General features: G+C 36.1%; 2 protein-coding genes across 6 annotated transcripts in view; both read right to left on the bottom strand.

Moving 5' to 3' along the window:
* The window catches only part of LOC134854905 (potassium voltage-gated channel subfamily C member 4-like), a 529,156-nt gene that overhangs the window by 205,246 nt on the left and 300,872 nt on the right, over positions 1 to 23,038 (bottom strand). The window lies entirely within an intron of this gene.
* The window catches only part of LOC134854585 (phospholipid scramblase 2-like), a 31,707-nt gene continuing 12,080 nt past the window's right edge, over positions 3,412 to 23,038 (bottom strand). The window contains exons 6-10 of one of the 2 annotated variants that reach the window (XM_063870892.1): positions 11,000 to 11,151; positions 9,402 to 9,690; positions 6,754 to 6,915; positions 5,462 to 5,557; positions 3,412 to 3,607 (exon numbers count right to left, since the gene is read on the bottom strand). In XM_063870892.1, the coding sequence (XP_063726962.1) occupies positions 5,513 to 5,557; positions 6,754 to 6,915; positions 9,402 to 9,690; positions 11,000 to 11,151 (648 nt within the window). In that variant the 3' untranslated portion in view covers positions 3,412 to 3,607; positions 5,462 to 5,512. Of the gene's footprint in view, positions 3,608 to 5,461; positions 5,558 to 6,753; positions 6,916 to 9,047; positions 9,145 to 9,401; positions 9,691 to 10,999; positions 11,152 to 23,038 lie in introns of those variants that run through there. The other variant, XM_063870893.1, reaches the window with a different exon arrangement.

Below are 23,038 nucleotides of genomic sequence, written 5' to 3' on the forward strand. Positions count from 1 at the left end.
TCTAACGCGATTCGGACTACTTTAAAAAATCATCTATTTGAGGAAAATTGGGCTGAAGTGTTACTTTTAAATCTAATTTCTAGCAATGAAGTGCGCGAAGTGCTATGATGAAAATCCGGCAAATGTGTGTATCAGTGAATATTCAATAAAAATAGATTGTCTCAAATGGCATAATTCCCAAATGGCATAAAAATGAAAAATTTCCCAATAGCATAAATTGCATGCAATAGTTGCACTGAAAAAAATGAAAACTCTTTTTCGTGAACAATGTGAGAAAAAAAGTCAATTCAAGTAGAATTTTTAATCAGAAGCGAAAAGCGTAAGCTTGCAGTTATTGAACATAGGCGCTACGCGCAATACACCGAAGGCATAGAAACTGAAGCAAAAACCAAACAACTTGAACAACTAATAATTGAAGAATAACAGTTCTAGAACAAAAAATCGTACTAATACATGTATACACCAAAATTTTGCTATATCGAGAAAGAGCCTGAAATAACAGTTCTAGAACTAAAAATCGTACTAATACATGTATAGGTTAAATTTTTGATATATCAACGAAGATCATAAAATAACACTTCTAGAACTAAAAATCGTACTAACACATGTATACACCAAAATTTTGCTATATTGACAAAGATCATGGAATTACAGTTCGAGAACTAAAAATGGTACTAACACATGTATACAATAAAATTTTGATTATTGACAAAGATCATGAAATAACAGTTCGAGAACTAAAAATCGTAATAACACATGTATACACTAAAATTTACAAATAATTACAGTTCGAGAACTAAAAATCGTAATAACACATGTATACACTAAAATGTACAAATAATTAAATTAACATGAAAAAATATATATCTCATGAACAAATAACCAAACAAACAGACCCATAATATAAATAAATGAAAGTAAATGAATTAAATAAATACACATACATAAATAATAAAAGCAAAACTAAATGAAAGAAAGAATAATTAAATAAATATAGAAATAAATATCAACAAATAAACAAAACACACCTGATAAATAAATAAGCAATAAAAAAATAAATCAATACATAAATAAATAAATAAATACATAAATAAATACATAAATAAATAAATATATAAATAATTAAAAGCAAAAGTGAAATGTACAAATAATTAAATAGACATGAAAAAATATATATGAACAAATAACCAAACAAACAGACCCATAATATGAATAAATGAAAATAAATAAATGAAATAAATACACATACATAAATAATAAAAGCAAAACTAAATGAAAGAAAGAATAATTAAATAAATATAGAAATAAATATCAACAAATAAACAAAACACACCTGATAAAAAAATAAGCAATAAAAAATAAATCATTACATAAATAAATAAATAAATACATAAATAAATAAATAAATAAATTAAAGCAAATGTGAAATGTACAAATAATTAAATAGACATGAAAAAATATATATGAACAAATAACCAAACAAACAGACCCATAATATAAATAAATGAAAATAAATAAATTAAATAAATACACACGCAGAAATAATAAAAGCAAAACTAAATGAAAGAAAGAATAATTAAATAAATAAACAAAACACGTGATAAAAATAAACAAAAATAAATATGTACATACATAAATTATAAATAAATATAAGCAAACTAAACATAATTAAATAAATAGAAGAACAGATAATTAAATAAATAAAGATGAACAAATAAAGAAACAAACATACGCAATCACGTGACATAGCGCGATATAGTCCAGCCCACATGATAATTGATAACTGTGGACGTTATTTGTCGACACTTGACAACAGACAACATTAAAACATAGGCGCTACGCGCAATACACCGAAGGCATAGAAACTGAAGCAAAAACCAAACAACTTGAACAACTAATAATTGAAGAATAACAGTTCTTGAACAAAAAATCGTACTAATACATGTATACACCAAAATTTTGCTATATCGAGAAAGAGCCTGAAATAACAGTTCTAGAACTAAAACAAACAGCCAAACAAACAGACCCATAATATAAATAAATGAAAGTAAATGAATTAAATAAATACACATACATAAATAATAAAAGCAAAACTAAATGAAAGAAAGAATAATTAAATAAATATAGAAATAAATATCAACAAACAAACAAAACACACCTGATAAATAAATAAGCAATAAAAAAATAAATCAATACATAAATAAATAAATAAATACATAAATGAATACATAAATAAATAAATATATAAATAAATAAAAGCAAAAGTGAAATGTACAAATAATTAAATAGACATGAAAAAATATATATGAACAAATAACTAAACAAACAGACCCATGATATGAATAAATGAAAATAAATAAATGAAATAAATACACATACATAAATAATAAAAGCAAAACTAAATGAAAGAAAGAATAATTAAATAAATATAGAAATAAATATCAACAAATAAACAAAACACACCTGATAAATAAATAAGCAATAAAAAAACAAATCAATACATAAATAAATAAATAAGTAAATAAATAAATAAATACATAAATAAATAAATAAATAAATAAATAAATAAAAGCAAAAGTGAAATGTACAAATAATTAAATAGACATGAAAAAATATATATGAACAAATAACCAAACAAACAGACCCATAATATAAATAAATGAAAATAAATAAATTAAATAAATACACACGCAGAAATAATAAAAGCAAAACTAAATGAAAGAAAGAATAATTAAATAAATAAACAAAACACGTGATAAAAATAAACAAAAATAAATATGTACATACATAAATTATAAATAAATATAAGCAAACTAAACATAATTAAATAAATAGAAGAACAGATAATTAAATAAATAAAGATGAACAAATAAAGAAACAAACATACGCAATCACGTGACATAGCGCGATATAGTCCAGCCCACATGATAATTGATAACTGTGGACGTTATTTGTCGACACTTGACAACAGACAACATTAAAAAAAAAACCCGTTACACGATACCATAACACCTTGACTTAAGTCTTCGGTGTAAAAAAAACCCCGTTACACGATACCATAACACCTTGACTAAAGTCTTCGGTGTAATAAGCTTCTTGTTAAATTTTTCCGAAAAAATTGTCGCTCAACATGTTTGGAAGCAATTAATTCAAAATCTTGTCAGATTTATTCGTTCCAGACGAATTTTTGGAATTAGAAATTGATAGAAAACGTTTGAATTACAAGAAAAACTTGAAATTTATGCCATTTGGGAATAGTTTCATTTTTATGACAATTAGGAAGTTACCGTAAAAATACTGTAGCATGAAGATTTACTATATTTTGAATGTCTCCAAAAATTCTATCAAAAGTGCCCTCAAAAACCCTCTCACAGATCAAGAACTGCAAACAACCAAACTCTTTAAATACACTTCAATTGGAAATTAATTATCTTGTTTACAATAGCACAAATCAATTCAAGAATAGAAACTCAGTTTGTGCATTTGTGACTCGTAGTTCGATTCAGGGAACTTTCTGTGTGGACATTGTTTTGGAATTCTTCGTATTGGATAAAGTTGAGGTGGTCACTTGGAGACGGAAATGGTCAAATTATGTCAATCAGACCAACTGAAACATACAGCGCATGAAATATTATTATCATTTTTTTTAAATTGCAACTCGTGGCCATAAAACAATCATTTCTTTCCCATTGAAGCACACCAAAAAAAAAACAATATCAGATTCTCATAAAACGAATTCCTGAAGGAACATTAAAGACAAAAAAACTAGAATAATACTCTTTTCTTGCGACTGTATTTGTGTTGCAGCATAAAAATCGTTGATTTTAATACCCTTTCATGATTGACGCTTTTGATAAACTAACATTATTTGACAAAACTACTGAGGATTACTTGACTACTGAGGAGCTTTTAAGAAGAAAATCGTGAAACTAAAATCCGCTTTCTTAACTGAAAGCCTGGGTCCATTATATTGCCATTTAACGTTTGTTATTCGAAAGTGTAATGTGCTTCAAGTCGGTAAAAAACGGGCCTCACAAATCAATATCCAAATTGCTTAAATTATAAATAAGTCTAAACAACTTCAACCTGATGCAAACTTTCCCGAAAAATAAGATCATTTCAAAAAATAAAATGCCAAAAAATGATACATCAAAACAGCAGTGACATAACAAAAATTTTTCCAACGCGAAGCCGAAGCGCAGCTTCGATACACATGTGATACAACGCAAACATAGCATGACAAGCTGGGCGATAGAAAATGCCAGAGCCGGTAGGCCTAAAAATTGTAGTATAAAAAATGTCAACAAAAACTGGCTTTACCAAAAACATTAATTCAGTTGTCTCGATTTGTTTTTAATGAAGTTCAATTATAGAAAAACCTGTCCGGTAAAAGAGCAAGGAATAAAAAAAAACAAACAGTTAATTTTTGAACATTTTTCTCAATTTTCGAATTTCAAAACTGTTCATGATTGGCACTTTTTTCGTCCAAGGTTCCCGCACTAAAATGAAACTGGATTAATATGTAAATTTTTTTATTCCGCAGAGAATTCAGGAAATTAACGTCCAATTTTGAAACCAGAAGACAGTCACGTTTTTCGTGAACTTTTCATTTTTGCTGTTCGATAGTGAAGTTCGCCTTCCTCATAACAAAGGAAATAAACTGAACTTAAAAAGAAAACAAGTCACGCGCTAAAAACCAAGTTTGAGTGTAAACAAATTAAAGAATTTTTTTCTGGATAAAACATCAAGACACTTATAAGTGAAAAAAACTTTAATTACACTTAAAACTTTTTTACACTTAAACAAGTACCAGCGTTACATATTTAGCATCAAAACGAACTTTACTTAGATATAACTGAGCCGACAAACCATGCGCAGATGCCTGATAAGCCGAAAAAATTCAACCCATTGAAGTATACACACGCACACACACACGCGCACATACACACACGCACACGCACATACACACACTCACATATAAGAAACTTTTTTTCGACCATCAAACTACTCAATACATGATCACTACGCCAATATTATATTATCCGAAACGTTTTAAGCAGACACGTTTTAAGCCGAATAAATAGGAAAAAAACAGAAATAAATAATTGGAATAGGCAAAGTTATAGCCAAAAAAAAACAAATTTCAAATAAAGGGATATTTAAAATACCAACATGCTCAAACTATGTCTGTTGTTGACAAAATAACAGAATTGAAAGAATTGACAAAATGATTCAGTGATAGTGTGGGGCAAATTGTTGAAAAAAAGTTTTCGTTCCGATTTATTTATGCTTGATAAAGACTGAACATGATTTGCAATTAGAAAGACAAAAAAAGAGTCGACCAGAAAAAAATCCAATAAGATAATCCAAATCTGATGGTCCAGCAAATTAAAGGAAACCTGCTTCTCCGCTTTAAACTAGTGATTGACTAAGAATAAAATAGCCATGCAGTCTAACCAACCTTGTAGATGATGTAGATAATGAACATTGGAGTTAGGTTGTTATGAAACCATCAGCTGTTCCGGTTGTTACTCTCGTTTTCAAAGTACATGAAGTCCTTAAACACAGCCAACATCACAATTTCAAAATCTAATAAGAAATGGAGTCAAATGAGAATGTTAAAGGAATTCTTCGAAGTGAAATTATAATTTTTGACCATCCTTGGTGTATGTTGATAATTCTCTGAACTTCAATAGGTGTATTATTTGACCATTAGTTAAGTTTCACTAAAAATTGTTTTTAATGCTTACCATTTGACCTCATATGGAATAAACATAATCAGGAGACATTGGGAAAAGTGTCAATGAACTTAAGGAAAAATTTGTTGACCAATTTTCATTTTTGACTTAATGGAACATTTTTCAGCTTACAATTTTCGATGAACAAAATATACCACGATATCACCAGCGGATTTAAGGGGGGCAGACGCCCCCCGCCTCAGGACTTCGACCTCCTGCCGACCCAAAGGGTACCCCCCCTTTGCATTATTTTGAGATATCCATTTTTGGTGACCGACCCTGAAAATTTTCTTAAGGCGCCAATATATTATAATTTTGAAGGGGAGCGCACGCTAAAAAACGCGCTTTTTTGGTCAAACTTTTCAAAAAATTGCTTAAAAAACCCGCGGCGCAGAAAATTTGGTCAAAATGGGGTCTTTATAGAGAGAAAATTAATTTGGTCAACCTAAAAAAAGGTCGACAAAATTTTCGAAACTTTTTTGAAAATCCGCCCTCCCCCTCGAGAAAATCCTAGATCCGCCACTGCACGTTATGGTTCTTAGAACTTCTTCCGAATTTACTCTTTTATGATTGACACTTGTTTCATAAAATTAACTCAATTAGAGAAAACTGGGGCAATAAGCATTTTTTTATTTCGCTGAAAATAAAATCCATTTTTGAAAGTAGAAGTCATTCACCTTTTTCGTGCCATTTGCACTTTCAATAATAGGAAGCATAACTTGCATTCCATTTTGCAAGTGCACTTCAAAAATTCAAAAACGAAACGTTGAAAATTCAAATTGAAAAATCAAATTTGAGAGTGAAGAGAACAATTTTTAAGACTTTCTCCAAAAGTCAAGACACAAAAAAGTGTCTCCACTTCGTTTATTGACACTGGATAACTTTTTATTGACAGCATTAAAAGCTTTGCTGTGAAATTGGCAAGCATTGATGAAATAACCTCCACGCGTAGGAGTCAGATAGAAGGAGGTGTGTATGAAAAGACGCCTAAACATGGAGCAAGATATAAACTCACTATGAGGAAAACGGCTCCTATCATAGCTGCCTTCATGGTGACCTTGAGATCAAGTGGGAACTGGACTCCGAAGTTGTCGGCGTCTGTGAAGTACTCTTTGATCAGACCCGAGAACTGCTTCGAGATCTTCCCAATCTCAGTCTTGCCGTCCGATGCCACAACCTTCACGAACAGAGATGACAACATAAACTCCTCCAGCACTCAAAAACACTAATAAGTTGAAGCAGCACCATAGTATGCACAATTACCAAAAAAGAACAATTACCAAAAATGAACGAAAATACTTGAAAGATATTCAACATTAATTTACAGCAGCTTTGGAAACTACCAAATTTGAACCGAGTGGCAATAAAATCACATTGATAAAGCGGATATAGCTAATGCTATTTGAAATCGTAAAATAAAAACATTTAAAAAACAAACAAACAAAACAACACGACCTAAATAAGCGATAATCACTTCGTTCATGAACACTTAATAAGGCTATGGCGAGGTAGGTCGCTTAGAGTTGGGAGAGCTTGGCGGTTTATATATATAATAAAAGCTAGTATCAACTTCAAAGATTAAACATAGGATTTTTTTTTCAATTTAAACAGCTCAACTTGTTTCAAACAGCATATAATTATTAATGAATCCGGACTTCAACAACTCCGTTAATTTCAACTAATCAGATGCGATGTGAGAATCTTCATTTTGAGACTTGAGAACAACTATCATGGGCAAAAATAACCTAAGTTGCAAATCTATCTTTTAAGAAAGGAACATAACAACTTTAGGGAAGTGTCTGTCATATTATAACGAGAGATAACTCTTAAATATCCCCCAAGATTGTGAGGCGACAATTCGTAACAGGCGACAATTCATAACAAGCAACCATTGGTAAGAGGCGCCGATTCATAACAAGCGACAATTCGTAACAATAGAATAAGCTGCAAACGCGCACTATTCCTATTGTACCGAATGTAAGCTCAGCGGAGCAAGCGTTCGCTACTTGCCCTGTTACGATTTGTCGCGTGTTACGAATCGCCGCCTGTAACGAATTGTCGCCCTTCCCCACATGATACATAATTTAGATTTTCCACACCAATTAAGAAACAAATCAACAATTATACACAGGCGAAGCGGAGCTTCGCGCCACTTGCAGTGCAATAATGACTTGAAATAACCAGACAGCATTTTCAATAATAGTAAGATGTTTCCATAAAAAAGTATATGCTTTAAAATTAGGTACATAAAAAATAAGCAGACAAGCGAAAATACCATTTTTCAACTTTTCCCGGGAAAAATTTCAATTTCATATATTCTTTAAGAAATAAGGTCCGACCGGGACTCATTCAAAAACTTTTTTGTTACTATCTAATATGAACAAAAAAGCCACTTCAAAGCAGTTATTCGACCTTTTTTAAATCAGCACGCACAGATAAAACAGAGACAATACACTTCCAAAAAACAACAAAAGCCCATCAAAAGTTTCGCACATGAATTTCGACAATCAATTATTTGGGCGCAAAAAAATCGTTACCTTGATTTCATCCTGGATGGAAATTTGAACTTCACAGAGCATATTGATTTGTTAGATTAGAAACTTGCTAAGATTTGTGCATCTTTTTATGTTAAAGATAATTTTGTCAACTTAGATCTTGTTGAAATAAACAAAATTTAAGCGCAACTTATTATTCAGTACGGTATTTTGGCATGCGGATCTACAAACAAAACGAATCTGTAGATGCAATGGTGATCTCCTATGCAGTTTTAAATTTACTTTGTTGAATTCTTGTATATTTTCTGTCTGAAAATAATTTATTACAGAGAAGCTGCGCCTCGCAAACGTTAGCGAAAACACGACAAAAAGCAGTTCTATAATGTCCAGTAAGAAAAAGTAGCAATAAGCCTCAAACTAATAAAAATTCGGCTACGCCTCGGACCTCGGATTCGATCTACGACCTAGAGATTATGAGTTTCACGCGCTAATCACTCAGCCACATACGCAAAATCAATAACAACCACTAGCCACAAATAAGGCAAAGAACAAATTCTATGAAATTTCCAATGCTATAGATCGTGATTATAGCAAAAGTGCCACCAAATAAGTGAACACTTTTATTTGCGAGTTACGTTAGAAACAAAAGAAGGTTCGTACTAATACACTTAATCTCGCAAGCTCGATTGAGTAATGATTATTATAAGAAAAAAAAATTTATTTACAAATACTACAGCTAGTAAAAAATTTCGTCTGTGAGAGAGAAGAAGGGTTTAAAAAGGTTACAGGAAATTTTGTAAGAATTAACTTCTACCTTTGTGAGAGAGCATGCGAAAACGCATTCTTTGCCATGCATTAATTGGTGTTCTTTTGGGAAGCAAACTACCAATAGAAGTGAGAGCCCATCACACCTGAAAATAAACAAAAGTTCTGCCATGCAAACTCAAATGAAGACTAGAAGTAAAATATCAACCAAATAAAACATGCGAAGACATGAGTTCAAGCCATAGCGACTATAATTTTACCACTTCGCCATAAAACTAGATCTTTCTTCATAACATCATGATGGAGAATTTTGAGCAGTTGCCTAAATATGTTGACTAAGCAAAATCATAAGCCGAAAAATTAATTATAACGGAAAACTCCGAAATTTCTAGTAAGCACTGACCATGAAGTCTTGTTCACAACACCATGCCCCCTGACAAACACAGATTGGCCCCTTGATAAACAACTCTTCCCTTGCTCTACAGTAGTGGCTGTTCGTGTAGGTCAAGGAGGAAATAGATTGAGTGCTGCCCCCCATTTGAACGAGAGAGGAAGGGGGAGACGTAATGGCAGGACTGGGGGAGTTGGTGTCGTGATTATTTGTGTCGTTGTTGTTGTCGGCTGCTGTGAGTAGCAGTCCTTCTGTGTTACACTGGACGATGGAAGCCTCGCTGGCGGAATGGATGACAAATCTGGAAACATAACAAAATCTTTGATAAGTTCACCACGTGTTTGAAATATGTTTGACTTGGTAAAATTCGTGGAATATCTTTCAAACTCCATAGATTTTATGGCTGTCTTTGCTATGAATTTAAACTAATCCAATGGGGTTAAACACATGAATCAATGGGTAAATTGTTTGCTCTGATTAATGGAAATTAAACTCAGTTTTGAAACCGAAATCAAAGCCTCTCGAACAGTCTTTCAAACTGTTCTCTCGAACTTTTGCTTTCTTGTTCTCTGTGCCAGCTTGCAAAAGAATAATTGTGTGAAATCGCAAGTAGTTAATTTACACAGAGGAAGCTTCGTTTCGCAAACACTAGCAAGAAAACGACAAAAAAACAGCTCTAAAAGGAAAAAGAAAAGATAGAGTAAGTCATAAAAAAAACTTTTTTTTGCTGGGCCGGAATCGATCCTACAACCAGGAGATTTTTTCTGCACCACGGGCCCTATGACAATTTACTAACACTAGCCACAAATAAAACAGCTAGATATGCTAATAAATTGCCAATACGATGCAGCAAAAGTGGCACCAACTACAAAGTCTCAATGTTGCATATATTAATTTCGAATATAACAACTGAAGACAACCACACTAACTTTTCAAGTAACAAATTGGAAAGCATAAAGACAAATTATGTATAAATTATGCCTTTAAAATTGCAAGACATTTTCAGTTGGAAAATTTCTGAAATCGAGCTTTTTATCATTGTACTGCTATTTGAAATAAATAACGTTTTTCGGTTCATTTGATGAATTAAAAAGGCATCAGCTGTGTTAACTTATCATAAATCAAATGTCAAAAAGCCGTAAAAGTGGCGCAAATATTTCGACTTAGGCTGGAGAAAAAAAAGTCGTACTATTATACTAAGCTGGTAGTGTAATTACAGATTACATTAGTCAACATTGCAAACAGCGCAAGAAAAATCCTTGATATGTCAACTAAACTGACAACATATAAACAGACAAACAAAGGGCCGACAATTTTTTTAAACGGAAGTTTTCCCGTTTGAAAAGAGCAAGTTCTTTGCCAGGTTCGAACCTAGGACTTTTATCGTAGTTTTTATTTCTAGACAGAAAGTGCCGGAAAGAAGATAAATTCGAATTTATTATAAACCAAGCTCCCCACTCCAATCAAATGATTTAATGTGATTCGGTGAAACAAGAGTTTAAACCGGAAAAAATGTCTATATTCCAATTTGACAACTGTTGCTAATTAGAAAATCTCAAGCGTAAATATTAATTTTCAAAAGTAATTCTTTTTTTTCACAATATCTCTACCTGGGCGGCCATGGTGAGCACTGTTGTGTGACGTATGCAATCACCTGTCCGGGTGGGGCTTCAATGCAGACCTCGTATGTACATCTGGAACAGGCGGCGAACCAACAGCATCCCGCACAGCACTTAAACTGTCGCCTGATCAGCATCACCTCCTGAACAAAAAAATATAATTCTGTTAAGACCATGACTTGACTATCTTAACCGCGAGGAAGAGGAATAACATAGCAGCTCTTCGCAGAGAACTGCTGCTGTGCCCCTACTTGAGAATGCCGTGAACTTTTAAATAATTTTTCTTCATTTTCCTTTACGTTCAAGCAGCGAGCAGCAATCACGGAAGGTCTCGAACCGGTGACGTCCTCCCATTTGTACCAACGGTCATTTGTACCAAAATGAAAAATCGGTCCCATTTGTACCAAAATAATTCAACTCGATTTCTGATTGGTCGAATTGTGAGCCAACGAATTATTACATTAACTTCCTACTGTTCAAACAGAAGAAAACTAAACAGCAGAATAGTAACCGCCACAGTCGCGCCAACGTGTTGCGAGCTTGCCAACAGAGGGTAGGACTCTATACGAAAATTAGAGCCGGTTATCGCCGCGAAGCGGCGACGCGCGCGTAGCGCGCCCACCGGCGACCTTAAACCAAGAGCTTAAAGTAGTCGGCTTAATAGTCTAAGGCCAATTGAATATTTTTGGTACTAACGCGATTGATTTTTTATTTTGGTACAAATGGGACTGATTTATCATTTTGGTACTCGTGAATACCCACCCTCGAACCACTAAACTTTCGGTCGAAGCACAGACAGCTAATTTGCCAACACTCCCCAAAAGGGGGTTACATGTCAGTATTTAGACAGCCGCGTATTCATACTGGTCAGTATTTAGACAAATACTGTTTCAACCAATCAGAATCGAGACCAAGAAGAAAAATAATAAATAATTATTATTTATTTTGGATTATTTATGTTTTTTCTCGATTCTGATTGGTTCATACAGTATTTGTCTAAATACTGACCAGTATGAATACGCGGCTGTCTAAATACTGGCTGCACTCCCCAAAAGGGGGACCGGTGACGTCCCATTTGTACCAACGGTCATTTGTACCAAAATAAGAAATCAGTCGCGTTTGTCCCAAAATAAATAAACGGTCCTATATGTACCAAAATAAGATAACGCGAAATACAGAATCTTTCAACGGACTATAGCCAAATGGTAAAATATGTGCTCTAAAACCATTAAGTCGGGTGTTCGAATCTCGGAAGCAGCTGAAATTTTCATGGTTATATTAAGTAACATTATAGGAACAGAGGTCATTTAAGATGAAATATAAGGAATAATTACGTAATAATTAAATAATTTCAGGCAAAATTAGGTAATAAATTGAATTTTGGCCGTTTCAACGGTTCATATTCAGTTTCAACGATTAATATTTAATCTCCGGCTGGATGAAAACATAATAAGCAAAATAATCTTAATATAATATGGAAAATCAAATACAATTAATAAATACTCAGAAGGGAAAAGTTGTTATTTATGAAAATTATCGTTATTTGATCCACTCAAAAAATTCCAAGGCTGTTTATTTACGATGTTTTTTGTTTCGTTCGACAAATTGCGAAGTGCGAATGGTTTTAACAGCCGATTTCAAAAAAGTTACGAGATATCCGGGAATGCACACACACAATGACGAGCGAAATGAAATATCCATGGAAGTTTTTCGACAAAAAAGGGTGAAAAAAGCAAAAAAAGACCCGACAAACCTGTTAAGAAATATATATGACAACGTATTGGAGTCAAGTACGACTGTTGCGCCAGAGTACAAAAGTCTAAAGTCCAGCCTCTACAGAACGCGAAAAAAGTTGCTGCGTGTTGATGTTACACCAACATCAAGATGTAACACCAGCATCAATGATATTGATGCTGGTGTTACAATATTCGCTTCGGACGAAAACTTGACACTTTTGTTTAATTCGGAGGCACTTTTGAGCGACGGAACATTCAAATCAAGCCCCCCACCTTACGAGCAGCTCTATGTATTGTACGGTATATACGAAGATCGTTGTTTACCGTTAGTTTTCGGACCCTTAAGTGGAAAATCAGCCTGTCGATATCAAAAATTCTTTCAAATAGTCGGCAAAAAAATCAAACGCTTGACTGGTCATAGATGGGTCCCCCCAGTCATTGTGACAGACTATGAACGAGGTATAATTTCGGCCCTCGAATCAGATTTTCCAGAAACAGAGCATTTTGGGTGCTATTTTCATTTCACGCAGGCGATTTTCAGAAATTTATCGGAAGTTGGTCTCCGAAAATCCTATTGTCAAGACCCAGGCTTGAAAAAAATAGTGAGAATGTTAATGGCGTCAGCATATCTACCAGAAGATCAAATTGCACCCCTTTTTGTTGAACTATTGAGTGAGCCTGAGGTAGTTGAAAGAATTGCTCGATACCCAGAGATGCAAAAAATTCTCAGATACTTTCACAAAACTTGGATACAAACGTTCCCTACTAAAATGTGGAACGTACAAAACAGGCCGGCACGTCTTCGAACAACCAACTTTTGCGAGGGGTGGAATAGTATCTGGAATAGAAAAATTCAACGTCATTTTCCAAATTTGTGGCTGGCTATTCGTTTTTTGAAACAACAGGAAAAAATTGTGGAGAATCAACTGGAGCTTATAAAAATGGGAAAGCCCGCTCCAAAGCAGACAAGAAAAGGGAGATTATTTAATGAACGTGTCCAAGCTCTCAAAAATTCGTTGACACTTGGCAACCGCGAAATAAAAAATTACTGGTATACAATGGCCGATTTGTGTGGAAGTATGTGAAAGTATCCTAAAATTTCAAAACTAATCAAAACTTTAACTTGGGACTGAATATTTTATTTCATATAATCAAAACTGTATGATACTTTTAACTGATAATTGAATTTGGTGAAGTTGCAACTGTTTTTAAGTTTTGGTACAAATGGGACTGATTTTTTATTTTGGTACAAATGGGACTGATTTTTCATTTTGGTACAAATGAGACTGATTTTTTATTTTGGTACAAACGCGACTGTTTTCGCGTTTTGGTACTCCTGAATACCCACCGGGGGACCGACCTTTTACCAGAAAAGTTATAACATGGACCGGGTGCCGGACATCAAGCCGACGGGACTTCAAGCCGAATTGTAAAATTAGGGACTTCAAGCCGAATAATTCCTTATAAAGTCGTGAAATATGAACAATTTGAAAACTTTTTTGAAGAATTTCTGAATTTCATGATCTTTCTTCACTAGTTATTGGCGTTTGCATATAATTTAAGCTTCCAAATGATGTTCCGGAAAATTGAAAAGTAAAACATGGTTGAAGGCATTTTTCATGTTTATAATTTATGCATTTCAAAAACCGGCTGATGTTATTAACGGATGTGAATCACAAAAGGTGCATTGTCATGAATAACGCTTATTATGGACTAAACTTGCCAAAATTTTAGAAAAGCAACATTTTGCAGATGATAAAATAGCGTTTTGGGGTGCTTGTAAAGTTTTAATTTCGGCGTGAAGTACCGTAGGCTTGTTGTCCAAGACACCATGGACCTTTTACAAAACTCGATAAACAAATTTGATTGACAGATGTATTGACGCCGTTTAGTCTGGTTAAAGACAATGATTTCAACAAAGTTTTGTTTGTTCTAACCACTTCCTTTTCAAAATTTCGACTAATTTTAATTTAAACTATTTGAGTTATTGCTTTGTGGTTTGGTAAAAGGTCGGTCTGGTAAAAAGACCTAGCCCTTCCCCGCCCAAAAAACACAACAGAACAGATGATGTTGACTGAGGTTAGCTCCCTCTAATGTTTACCTGGAGGTTAATTGCTTCCTGGCAAATTGGCTACAATTGCGATATTCAACCTTGTTCTGTGTTGTTTTGCCGATGTTGCGCAATAGAACCTTAAGAGCGCAGTGTAATCATTTAGTAGCTAAGCGCCTATCACAGCTCACATATTATTACTCCAGTAGTGATGGTGCCCAGCAATCGGTTACATAGTTGTATTTAGACAACCGCGTATTCAGACTCGTCAGTATTTAGACAAATACTGTATGAACCAATCAGAATCGAGACAAAGAAGAAATCAATAAATAAGTATTATTTATTTTGGATTATTTATGTCTTTTCTCGATTCTGATTGGTTCATACAGTATTTGTCTAAATACTGACGAGTTGTCTAAATACAGGCTGCACTCCCCAGCAATCATATTATTGCTGGTTTAACTGGCACGTGCGCTGCAATTTGCTAGGTGAGCTCTTGCAAAAAAGTCATAGTTTAATAAGCGCTGAATACATATGCGCTCTTGTCAACCTAAATAGTTAAGCTTCGGGTTAGACCTCCGGATTGGTTGACAAAAAAGTTTGAAACAGATTTCAAATACCACCGGCTAAATTATTTTATAATCGTTTGTTAAAAACTGCATACGATCCAGAGCTGACAATAAAGTAAAGTTTTATACAATAAAACAGATGATGATGGTGGGACGGTAAAGTTTGAGGAGCCTGGATCACTTGACAATATTTTTGTTCCACTGTGGTGTGGCGTAGTTTATTAGATTATTATGACGTCATTAGTGTGCTAGTTATTCGTGCTAAACTCGCCTTTTGTTTATCAAGGTCGCGACCGACCTGCCAATCCTTTCTAGATTTATCATCAAGTGCTCTCATTCATTCTGTCTCAACTTATGAAAGATTTAAGTTGTATTTAAAAGATTTGTCATGACATTATCTACGTAACTGAAACTATCTATATTCTTTACATTATTATTTATACATAAAACAAGGAGAATTGATTCTTGTTTTAACAACTGTTCTTTAAGCATTCACATGGCGCAGCCAGCAGTTTCGACCTCGGAGGATCGAACTGACCTGTTAGGCGTACCCGTATTCTGGCATAAACCAACAGCGGATCCACCCTGTAGTTGGGATTCTTGGATAGGACAATTCAATTTAGCAATCACTCTGAGAGAAAGGTGTGATCCACGTGAACTATTGAAACTTCTGGGTATAATACACGACGATCCTGTTCCAAAACCAGAAGCTGTGGGGGTGGATGAAGATGCTGCAGCAATCGCAAACCGTATTGCACGAAACGAAGCGGCTGTCCGAAGAGTTGCGGAAATGAACGAAGAGCGCCGGGCGAAAGGTCCCAGAGTTGCACCAGGAGTGTACTATTACGATCAGGAAAAAGAAGTTGTAAGAGATATCTTCATTGCCAAGATGAGATATAAAGATATTTAGAGAGAACTGTGTATTCGTCCAGGTGCTACTCCAGAGGACACACTGAAATCAGCGTTACTTCAAGAAAAAGGGGCACAAACGGCCACCGATTTGCAAAGGCAACTTAGGAGTTCGGCTTCGATGGGCAATTTCTCCCAGTCAGGCGCCACTTCGGGCCATAACACCCGAATAAAACAGGAACCTACTTTCTCTGCCCAGGGAAAGAAACTATCTGATAGGATTAGTCGGGCACAGAACAGTAAGTCAAAGGGGAACAACGAGAAATCGAAATCGTGTTATTTCTGTGGTAAAAGGTTTTCAGCAAATCACAAGCAGAGTTGTCCAGCCAGAAATGTTACTTGTAAGAACTGTAGCAAGAAGGGTCACTTTGCCAAGTGCTGTAATTCTAAGAAATCATTTAGTAGCTAAGCGCCGATCACAGCTCACATATTATTACTCCAGTAGTGATGGTGCCCAGCAATCGGTTACATAGCAGTATTTAGACAACCGCGTATTCAGACTCGTCAGTATTTAGACAAATACTGTATGAACCAATCAGAATCGATACAAAGAAGAAATCAATAAATAAGTATTATTTATTTTGGATTATTTATGTCTTTTCTCGATTCTGATTGGTTCATACAGTATTTGTCTAAATACTGACGAGTATGAATACGCGGTTGTCTAAATACAGGCTGCACTCCCCAGCAATCATATAATTGCTGGTTTAACTGGCACGTGCGCTGCAATTTGCTAGGTGAGCTCTTGCAAAAAAGTCATAGTTTAATAAGCGCTGAATACATATGCGCTCTTGTCAACCTAAATAGTTAAGCTTCGGGTTAGACCTCCGGATTGGTTGACAAAAAAGTTTGAAACAGATTTCAAATACCACCGGCTAAATTATTTTTAATCGTTTGTTAAGAACTGCATACGATCCAGAGCTGACAATAAAGTAAAGTTTTATACAATAAAACAGATGATGATGGTGGGACGGTAAAGTTTGAGGAGCCTGGATCACTTGACAAAATTTTTGTTCCACTGTGGTGTGGCGTAGTTTATTAGATTATTATGACGTCATTAGTGTGCTAGTTATTCGTGCTAAACTCGCCTTTTGTTTATCAAGGTCGCGACCGACCTGCCAATCCTTTCTAGATTTATCATCAAGTGCTCTCATTCATTCTGTCTCAACTTATGAAAGATTTAAGTTGTATTTAAAAGATTTGTCATGACATTATCTACGTAACTGAAACTATCTATATTCTTTACATTATTATTTATACATAAAACAAGGAGAATTGATTCTTGTTTTAACAACTGTTCTTTAAGCATTCACATGGCGAAGCCAGCAGTTTCGACCTCGGAGGATCGAACTGACCTGTAAGGCGTACCCGTATTCTGGCATAAACCAACAGCGGATCCACCCTGTAGTTGGGATTCTTGGATAGGACAATTCAATTTAGCAATCACTCTGAGAGAAAGGTGTGATCCACGTGAACTATTGAAACTTCTGGGTATAATACACGACGATCCTGTTCCAAAACCAGAAGCTGTGGGGGTGGATGAAGATGCTGCAGCAATCGCAAACCGTATTGCACGAAACGAAGCGGCTGTCCGAAGAGTTGCGGAAATGAACGAAGAGCGCCGGGCGAAAGGTCCCAGAGTTGCACCAGGAGTGTACTATTACGATCAGGAAAAAGAAGTTGTAAGAGATATCTTCATTGCCAAGATGAGATATAAAGATATTTAGAGAGAACTGTGTATTCGTCCAGGTGCTACTCCAGAGGACACACTGAAATCAGCGTTACTTCAAGAAAAAGGGGCACAAACGGCCACCGATTTGCAAAGGCAACTTAGGAGTTCGGCTTCGATGGGCAATTTCTCCCAGTCAGGCGCCACTTCGGGCCATAACACCCGAATAAAACAGGAACCTACTTTCTCTGTCCAGGGAAAGAAACTATCTGATAGGATTAGTCGGGCACAGAACAGTAAGTCAAAGGGGAACAACGAGAAATCGAAATCGTGTTATTTCTGTGGTAATAGGTTTTCAGCAAATCACAAGCAGAGTTGTCCAGCCAGAAATGTTACTTGTAAGAACTGTAGCAAGAAGCGTCACTTTGCCAAGTGCTGTAATTCTAAGAACGTAGCGAATGTAGAAGCTGAGTCAGATGAGACAGTGGAGGAAAATTGTAATTTCGTCACGTCCGATAGTGAGTCGGTATTTGCTGTTTTATCAGTGGCAGCAGAAAAACCGAATCGTCCAATTGCGTCAGTGAGGAAGTTGGAGGTGGTCAATGCTGCTACGGGCAAGTTAGTTCCATTCAGATAACACTGCGTTGTGGGAAGACGTTCTTCAAGGCAACGGTGGATACGGGAAGCCCTGCTTCTTTCGTGAATAAGAAGACAGCAGATTATATCTTGAAAACTGTTCCATCAGCCAAGGTTCTTACTGTTCAAGAAAGTCCAATCGATACAGTATACGTTGACTATAATAGGAAAAGAATTGAACTGATGGGTTCATTAATTCTGGATGTGTCATCTTTGGGCTGGCATGTCAAGTCTGCAAAATTCCTTATTTCGGAAAACCGCACACGTTTACTAGGTTTGGATTTGCAGCCCCATTTGGGGGTGAGAACAACGCAAGTTAGACCAAATCGGCCTTTGGTGGGTGAAGTCTCCCAACCAAACCTGAATATAACGTCTGAGTCTTGGAAAACTCACTTCCATCAGAAATTTCATCGTGTAATTACTAGAGTAGGTAGAGCAAAAAATCATAAAGCATTCTCTACATTCAAGTCCCCACTCGTACCGATTCAGGAAAAAGGAAGGAGGGTTCCGGTGCATATTCAAGACAAAGTTGGTCAGGAAATTCAAAAACTAATTCAAGAAGGCCACGTGGTCAAACTTAATAAATGTACAAGTGAGAATTTTATTTCTCCGATTGTAATTACGGCTAAGAAGGATGGTTCCATGAAATTGGCTATGGATGCAAAACCTATGAATGATCAAATTCATAAGAACCAATATCAAATGCCGAACTCGTTGGAACTGTTGGACTCGGCAGCCCAGATAATCACATCGGATACTTTAGGTGATGTCTGGTTTACGTCCCTAGACTTCAAATATGCATTCAGTCAGATCCCGCTCAGTGATGAAGTTAGTCGTCATTGCAACTTTAATATCGTCTGCGGAGAACAAACTGGCACGTATCGGTTCAAAACTGGGTTTTATGGGTTAACGGACATGACAAAAGAATTCCAAAAAGCGATGGACAATACCCTCCAGGGTTTGTCGGGAGTATTCTGTTTCCTGGACGATATTTTGATAGTCTCGAAGGGATCAATCTTGGATCACAATATTCTTGTAGATAAGGTGATAACTCGTTTGGATGAAGAAGGTTTCGCTCTGAAACTGTCGAAATGTGACTTCTCTTTGGATCAATTATCTTGGCTAGGCTACGACATCGATTCAGAAGGCTATAGGCCGAGACGTTCTAAAATAGAGGCAGTACTAGCTCTGGAACCACCAAGGACGCTCAAGCAACTCCGTTCGTTCATGGGCATACTCAACCATCTACAACGATTTTTGCCGAACCTTCAGGTCCATTCGGACCAATTACGCCCGTCCTTGAAAGCAAGTAATAAAAGTAAGTTGGTGTGGGGGGAATGCCAACAAACTGCGTTTAGTAACATCTTGCAATTGATAGCGAACATCACAAAAATGTATCATTATGACCAAAGCCGGAAATCGCGTGTGAAATGTGACGCCAGTCATAGTGGTTTGGGTGCTGCGTTAGAACAGGAGATAGAAAAGGATGTTTGGGTCCCTATTGCTTTTGCGTCAAGCTTTCTCAATGATCAGGAAAAGAAATATAGTACTAATGAGTTAGAACTTCTAGCAATTGTATGGTCGTGTGAGCATTTTCGAAATTATTTGTTGGGGAATCATTTTGTGGTTTTAACTGAACATAAAGCGATTATCTGCGCGTTAAAGACCAATCGAGTTAACAAAACTAATCAATCACGATTAACCAGATGGGCTGATAGGTTATTGCCTTTCGATTTCGATATTTTCCATATCTCCGGATAAAAATTGGGTTTAGTGGATTATTTATCCCGTTTCCCAACGTTTGAAGCACCGCGACCAAGCAGTTTTGACAAACAATATGTGGTCAAATGATTAGTCGATTCTTTGATGCGTGCAATTTCCTGGACGAATGGGCCAGGTGTTGTTCTTTATTAGAAGAATCACCTACTATCACGAAAAACAGCCAGAATTCTGCCGTATCTAATACAATAAACCTAATTGAGTCATTGGATTTCGGTCAGCCTCGGGCCAGTCGTCCCGTTATGGACAATTCAATAGTTGCATCTAACAAATTTGGAAGCCTATCGGTAGAGGGCGCCATAATTCAAAACATTCCAGCTACATCGCAAGGCATAAAATCGATAGAGGGCGACAAAAATTTAGACAGTAAATATATCCAACAATTCAATACGTTTGTCACTTCTCCGCTAGAGGGCGTCAAAATTGCTGGTTTAAAATCTAGCCAATCAGCGTTGAGAGAAATCATGCAAGTTTTTGTCACTTTCTCAGCATGGATTACATATTATCTGCCAGTTTTGATTTCAGTGTGGATTATTACTTTGGCCGTTAGTGATTGTGATTTGTTCTTGTCGTTCGTAGATTTTTTCGTCTTTGTTTCATCGTATCGGATTTGCTGGAGTGTAATCGTATTATTGGGTGCTTTTTATTTCCAGACTGCAATGGACTCTAACACCAACAACACAAATGACAGTTTTGAGCAACTTCTTAATCAGTACCTTCCAATCAACCAACATTGGTTTTCCTCAGATAGGGCTCGGCCGCGGTTTCGCGCGGGGGTAGTACGTCCCAGAAGGTCGTCAACTTTACAACGCGGAGTGGAGTTGAGGAGTCAATATGCCCGTATATTAGCCAATTTCAGAACAAAAAGGGCCAGGAAAACTACATTAACAAATCGTCAACCTCAGTCAGTTCAAAGTCTAGAGATTTTGAAGTCACCAGTGGTCGCTAAGGACCAGAAATCGTTAACCGGGTTGGTGGGCATTTTGGATTCCGACGAAGATACCAGTCTATGCCTAATGAAACGAGCACTTATTAACCGGGACTACAAAGGATTTACCGTATCGGCCCCTATATAAAATCCTTTTGGCATTGTGCAGCGGTGGTTGATGGCTGTATTGTCGTGGACAATAGGATCGCTATTCCCATGTGCCTAAGAAAACCATTATTGTCTCGACTACATAGGTCGCATGCGGGTCAGTTAGCCATGGTTGATGCTGCGCAATACATCTGGTGGCCCCGAATGCACCGAGATATCGTCCAGCTATGCAAAGATTGTCACCAGTGCACAAAGTTTGGTAAGAATTCGAAAGCGAACGCTTCATTTAACTCTTCCAAGCCTTTACCCCTCTTGTCTGGTCCTAATGAAGAGCTGCAGCTCGATTACGCAAGCCCTCTACTCGATTCGTTTGGTAACAGTATTTATATCTTGGTCGCGATCGACCGTTACTCAAAATAGCGAATTGATAGCGAATTGATAGCGAACATCACAAAAATGTATCATTATGACCAAAGCCGGAAATCGCGTGTGAAATGTGACGCCAGTCATAGTGGTTTGGGTGCTGCGTTAGAACAGGAGATAGAAAAGGATGTTTGGGTCCCTATTGCTTTTGCGTCAAGCTTTCTCAATGATCAGGAAAAGAAATATAGTACTAATGAGTTAGAACTTCTAGCAATTGTATGGTCGTGTGAGCATTTTCGAAATTATTTGTTGGGGAATCATTTTGTGGTTTAAACTGAACAAAAAGCGATTATCTGCGCGTTAAAGACCAATCGAGGTAACAAAACTAATCAATCACGATTAACCAGATGGGCTGATAGGTTATTGCCTTTCGATTTCGATATTTTCCATATCTCCGGATAAAAATTGGGTTTAGTGGATTATTTATCCCGTTTCCCAACGTTTGAAGCACCGCGACCAAGCAGTTTTGACAAACAATATGTGGTCAAATGATTAGTCGATTCTTTGATGCGTGCAATTTCCTGGACGAATGGGCCAGGTGTTGTTCTTTATTAGAAGAATCACCTACTATCACGAAAAACAGCCAGAATTCTGCCGTATCTAATACAATAAACCTAATTGAGTCATTGGATTTCGGTCAGCCTCGGGCCAGTCGTCCCGTTATGGACAATTCAATAGTTGCATCTAACAAATTTGGAAGCCTATCGGTAGAGGGCGCCATAATTCAAAACATTCCAGCTACATCGCAAGGCATAAAATCGATAGAGGGCGACAAAAATTTAGACAGTAAATATATCCAACAATTCAATACGTTTGTCACTTCTCCGCTAGAGGGCGTCAAAATTGCTGGTTTAAAATCTAGCCAATCAGCGTTGAGAGAAATCATGCAAGTTTTTGTCACTTTCTCAGCATGGATTACATATTATCTGCCAGTTTTGATTTCAGTGTGGATTATTACTTTGGCCGTTAGTGATTGTGATTTGTTGTTGTCGTTCGTAGATTTTTTCGTCTTTGTTTCATCGTATCGGATTTGCTGGAGTGTAATCGTATTATTGGGTGCTTTTTATTTCCAGACTGCAATGGACTCTAACACCAACAACACAAATGACAGTTTTGAGCAACTTCTTAATCAGTACCTTCCAATCAACCAACATTGGTTTTCCTCAGATAGGGCTCGGCCGCGGTTTCGCGCGGGGGTAGTACGTCCCAGAAGGTCGTCAACT

The sequence above is a fragment of the Symsagittifera roscoffensis genome, chromosome 9, assembly GCF_963678635.1.
Source record: "Symsagittifera roscoffensis chromosome 9, txSymRosc1.1, whole genome shotgun sequence".
Classification (NCBI taxonomy): Eukaryota; Metazoa; Xenacoelomorpha; order Acoela; family Convolutidae; genus Symsagittifera; species Symsagittifera roscoffensis.